The 4,506-nt window shown below is 59.9% G+C and overlaps 1 protein-coding gene across 1 annotated transcript in view; it reads right to left on the bottom strand.

The window, feature by feature from the left end:
• Positions 1-4,506, bottom strand: part of LOC103260100 (slit homolog 1 protein-like) — a gene marked incomplete at both ends in the record, with an annotated part of 62,155 nt that overhangs the window by 36,545 nt on the left and 21,104 nt on the right. The window contains 1 exon segment of the mRNA XM_021712147.1: positions 1,896-2,023. Within this exon segment, the coding sequence (XP_021567822.1) occupies positions 1,896-2,023 (128 nt within the window).

Raw genomic sequence — 4,506 nt, 5'->3', positions numbered from 1 at the left:
TTCCCGGCCCGACAGGCCCGACTTGCGTGTTACCGGGCCCCTCCCCGCCGCCAGGGCCCCCCCCGGGCAGGGGCGAGGCTCGCTGAGACCCAGGCCCGCCTGGCGCCTCTGCCAACCGCCCCCCCCCGCTGCGCGTCCCTCCTGTCCAGGCCCGGCCGAGGCGAGTCTCCAGTCCCCTCTGCGGTCGCGGCCGCGGGCTCCTCAGCCCACCCGGCCCTCCCCACCCGCGCTGGTCCCGCCCCGTCACCCCGGCTGCACCCGCCCCGTGCCCTGACTCCGGCGGCAGCGCCTCTGCCTCCGCCATGTCCGCGGCCGTCCACGTCATCGTCCTCCAAACCCAGCCCACCCTAATGCCCCCAGCCCCCAAACGCAGGCTCCCAGCCACGCAGGCCATTTCCTGAGACTCCGCCGTCCCCTTCCCGGCCATCCTCTACCTGAGCCTGCGTGCTGCTAAGCAGTGACCCAGGCGACCCTAGCCTGGGACTCCTACCTGCTGCAAGCCCTGTCCCAAAGACCCAGAGAGCAGCAGAGCCCGGGCTCGACTCATCCTCGCCATCACTCTGTCACCCAAAGTGACTTCCCACCCATGTCACTGGAGCCTCCCGGCAGCTCTCGTCAAGACTGCCTCGCGGCCCCATTTCACAGATGGCAAAACCGAGGCTTGGAGAAGTTGAGGGCCACACTCAGCTGGAGGAGACAGGCCATTCCGCCGGTCCTGTTACTCTCGGGATCAGCGGGACACTGGCATGGCAGCAGAAACCTGGGCAAGGTTGGGCAGGGGAGTCTCGGGACACAGGGACAGCCTGCGTGGCCGACATGCTTGGGAAGCCAGGGCCGGCCTCACTGATGCTCCAGCCGGGAAAGCGCAGCTGGGCCGCGGAGGCCCGAGGCTTCCGCCCCAGGGGACAGGAGGAGGCTGGGGCGACCAAAGCCTCCGTGTGGAGGTGCCTGTCGAAGCTCCCCACTCCTCGGCCACACACGTTTACATCCACACCCCCACGTGACCGCAGACACCAAGCGAAGGCAGCAAAAATCTGGGCGCCGGGGCACCCGGCATCACCCTGGGGAGGCGAGGCCACCTTCGCACACGGTGTGTGGGAGCGCCAGGCAAACGCGCTCCTTGGAAGGCCACGGGCAAGAGGCAGGCAGAGTCCTGAAAACGCCCTTAGGCCGGCGGTGTCTGAAGGGACTCGCACCTTGGTGTCTTTCACGACGGGAAAGAAAACTGGCAACAACCTCAGTGCACGACAGAAAGGGATCCGGAACCCGCATCCCCGTGGCATCGTCTGAAGAACGTCATGTCGTTAACTCAAAAATCACGTCTGTGAGTTTGTGTTTTTTGAGTTGGAGTCTCACTCCGTTGCCCAGGCTGGGGTGCAGTGACACGCTCACGGCCACCCCAGCGTCGACCTGCTGGGCTCTGGCGATCCTTCCGCCTCAGCCTTCCAAGGAGCCACAGGCACGCACGACCATGCCTGGCTGACTTTTGATTTCTTGTAGAGACGAGGTCTCGCCAAGTTGCCCGGGCGGGTCTCGAACCCGTGGGCTCAGGCCATCCACTCGCCTCGGCCTCCCAAAATGCTGGGATGACAGCTTTGAGCCACCACACCCAGCCAGTGAGTTTTCATGACACAGATCTGATGCTCTCGAGAGCTAGTTTGTGGGAAGAGTCACGCTCTTCCTTGTTTACGGGAAGGCACGCACGCCACGACAGGGCCTCGTGTCCCCAGGTGACCGCGGAGGGGCCGTCAGCCAGGAGCTCGGAGCCTCTTGGGCAGCAGCGTTTGCTGCAAAGCCCACGCCCCGACTCCTAGTCGACTGACACCCGCCACCCCTGCTTCCCCCTGCCCAGACCTGGGGGGGGAGGAGGTGGTGCAGAGTCTCGGGCTACTCACAGTTCTGTGACGTTCTTGGGGATGCCCTTGGGCAGGGCCTGGAGGTGCTTGTTGCTGCATCGGACTACGGTGTCCAGGCAGGCACACTCCTGGGGGCACTGCGGGCGCGGCAGGCAGCCCCCCTCCTCCTGGCCTGGGGGGAGGCACGATGCCCCGTCAGGGAGAGAGGCCAGCCTTCCGACGGCCACGCCCTGCAGCCCCTCAGAACACAAGCCCCTCTCGGATGCCACCGTGGCCACCCGTCCGTCTCTTTCATGTTGCACTAGTCACTCCTGCCCCCGCCAGGGACAAAGTCTCTTTTTTTTTGTTTTTGATTTGGGGTCTCACTGCTGCCCAGGCTGGAGCACAGTGGCACGATCACGGCTCACCACAGCCTTGATCTCCTGGGCTCAAGCGATCCTCCCACTTCAGCCTCCCAAGCAGCTGGGACGACTGGCATGTGCCACCATGTCTGAATAATTCAATATCCTTTTTTTTTTAATTTTTTTAGAGAGGAGGTCTTGCTACGCTGCCCAGGCTCATCTCAGCCTTCCAGGTTCAGGCAATCCTCCTGCTTCAGCCTCCCAAGTAGCTGGGACTACAGGTATGCACCACCACACCTGGATAACTTTTTTGATTTCTTTGCAGAGACGAGATCTCGCCATGTTACTCAGGCTGGTTTTGAACTCTGGGGCTCAAGCAATCCTCTCACCTAGGCCTCCCCATGCTGGGATTGCAGGTGTGCACCACCGTGCCTGGCATGGACAAAGCCTCGAAGGAGTTTCGAGGTTAAAATAGGGCTTGGCTCTGTCTCTCCCGCCTCAGACTTAAGCTGGCACCAGGCACGGCGGCAGAGGATGGCTGGAACAACACTCCTGATGCCCACTGCCGTCGGGCCCCATGTCGGTATTCCCTCCTTAACAGCACAGGAAAGGGGGCCGCCTACTAGCTCCTGGCTAGCAGATACTCAAAACAGATCAGTTGAATGAATGAATGTCCATTTCACGGAGACCAGACAGGTTAAAGGATTGGCTCAGGCCACAGAGCTGGTCAGACGCAGAATCTGAGCCCTGAGTCCCACACCGGTGTCCACCGACACGTCCATCCACCTAACGATCGCTACTGCGAGCCCTCGGTGCGCCCGCCTTTCTTCTGAAGGGGTGCAGGAGGAGTGATGATATCATCACAGTCGCTGAGGGCACGAAGAAGTGGGTGGGGCGTGTTCCCTGGGACGGTGACTGTCCCCTGTGGAGGGCGGGCCGTGTGCACGCACCACATGACAAAGGTGAACTCGCCAGACCCTCAACACAGACCTCTGGGGGAGGCATTACCGTAAGCCCATCTCAGAAAGGAGGAAACTGGGGGTTAAGCAACTTGCCCCAGCCTGCAAGAGGGGGCGCCAGGCCTGGAACCCCCGAGCAGGCCGTCTCCGGCACCTGCCGCCTTGGCTGCTGGGCTCTCGGCTGCCGCGTCTCAAAAATGTCCGCATCCAGCCGGGCTCGGTGGCTCAGCCTGTCATCCCGCGCCTTTGGGAGGCCGAGGTGAGTGGATTGCCTGAGCCCGCGGTTTCCAGACCCACCTGGGCGGCGAGACCTCATCTCTACAATAAATAAAAAAATCAGCCAGGCGTGGTAGCGCATGCCTGTCATTCCAGCTACTCGGAAGGCTGAGGCGGAAGGATCGCCGGAGCCCAGCAGGTCGAGGCTGCGGTGGCCGGGAGCGGCCACTGCACTCCCGTCTGGGCAACAGAGTGAGACTCCAATTCAAAAAAAAAAAAAAGTCCGCATCCATTCACCTCGAGGGATTTACTCGGGGAAAACTGAAAACACACAGGGAGTTGTGTACAGGGATGCCCCTAGCAGCGTGGGGCAGAGCAGCACGACCCAGGAGTTATCCGGGAGCCATCACGGTGGTGCCCGCCAGGCAACTTCTTGTCACGTGGAGAAGGTTCTAGGTCACACCCGTGCACAGGAACACAGCAGAGATCGGGAGAGCCACACAGTGGGAGTTACTCAGTGCTGGGGTAGGAGTGGGGACAAGCAGTGATCCTTTCATTCTCCTTCTGGGTATTTTTTGTTGGTTTGTTTGATTGAGCCGGGGTCTCACTCTGTCACCCCCCCTGGAGTGCAGTAGCACAATCATGGCTCATGGCTCACCGCAGCCTCAGTCTCCTGGCCTTAGGTGATCCTTCTGTCTCAGCCTCCCCAGTAGCTGGGACTACAGGTATGCACCACCATCCCTGGCTAATTTTTTTTATTTTTTGTGCAGATGAGGTCTTGCTATGTTGCCAAGGCTGGTCTCAAACTCCCAGCCTCAAGCAATCCTCCCATCTCAGTCTCCCAAAGTGCTGGAATTACAGGTGGGAGCCATCACGTCCAGCCCTGGATTGGTGTTTAAGGAATGAGGGTGCATCGTTTTGTAATAAGAAAAATACGATATCTTAGAAAAAATAATGTCAAAGGATAGTTAATGACATGGAAAAATGCCCAAAATTCTACTTAGGTTAAAAAAATCAGGTTAAAAAAAAGACTAGCAAGCTATTATTATATACATTGATATAAAATATATATGTGGAGCCGGGCTTGGTGGCTCAGCCTGTAATCTCGCGCCTTTGGGAGGCTGAGGTGAGTGG

This window comes from Carlito syrichta, unplaced genomic scaffold (genome assembly GCF_000164805.1).
Source record: "Carlito syrichta isolate Samal-C Ts95f unplaced genomic scaffold, Tarsius_syrichta-2.0.1 Scaffold88019, whole genome shotgun sequence".
Taxonomy (NCBI): domain Eukaryota; kingdom Metazoa; phylum Chordata; class Mammalia; order Primates; family Tarsiidae; genus Carlito; species Carlito syrichta.
The sequence above is the reverse complement of the archived record's forward strand: the minus strand, read 5'-3'. Positions and strand labels throughout refer to the sequence as shown.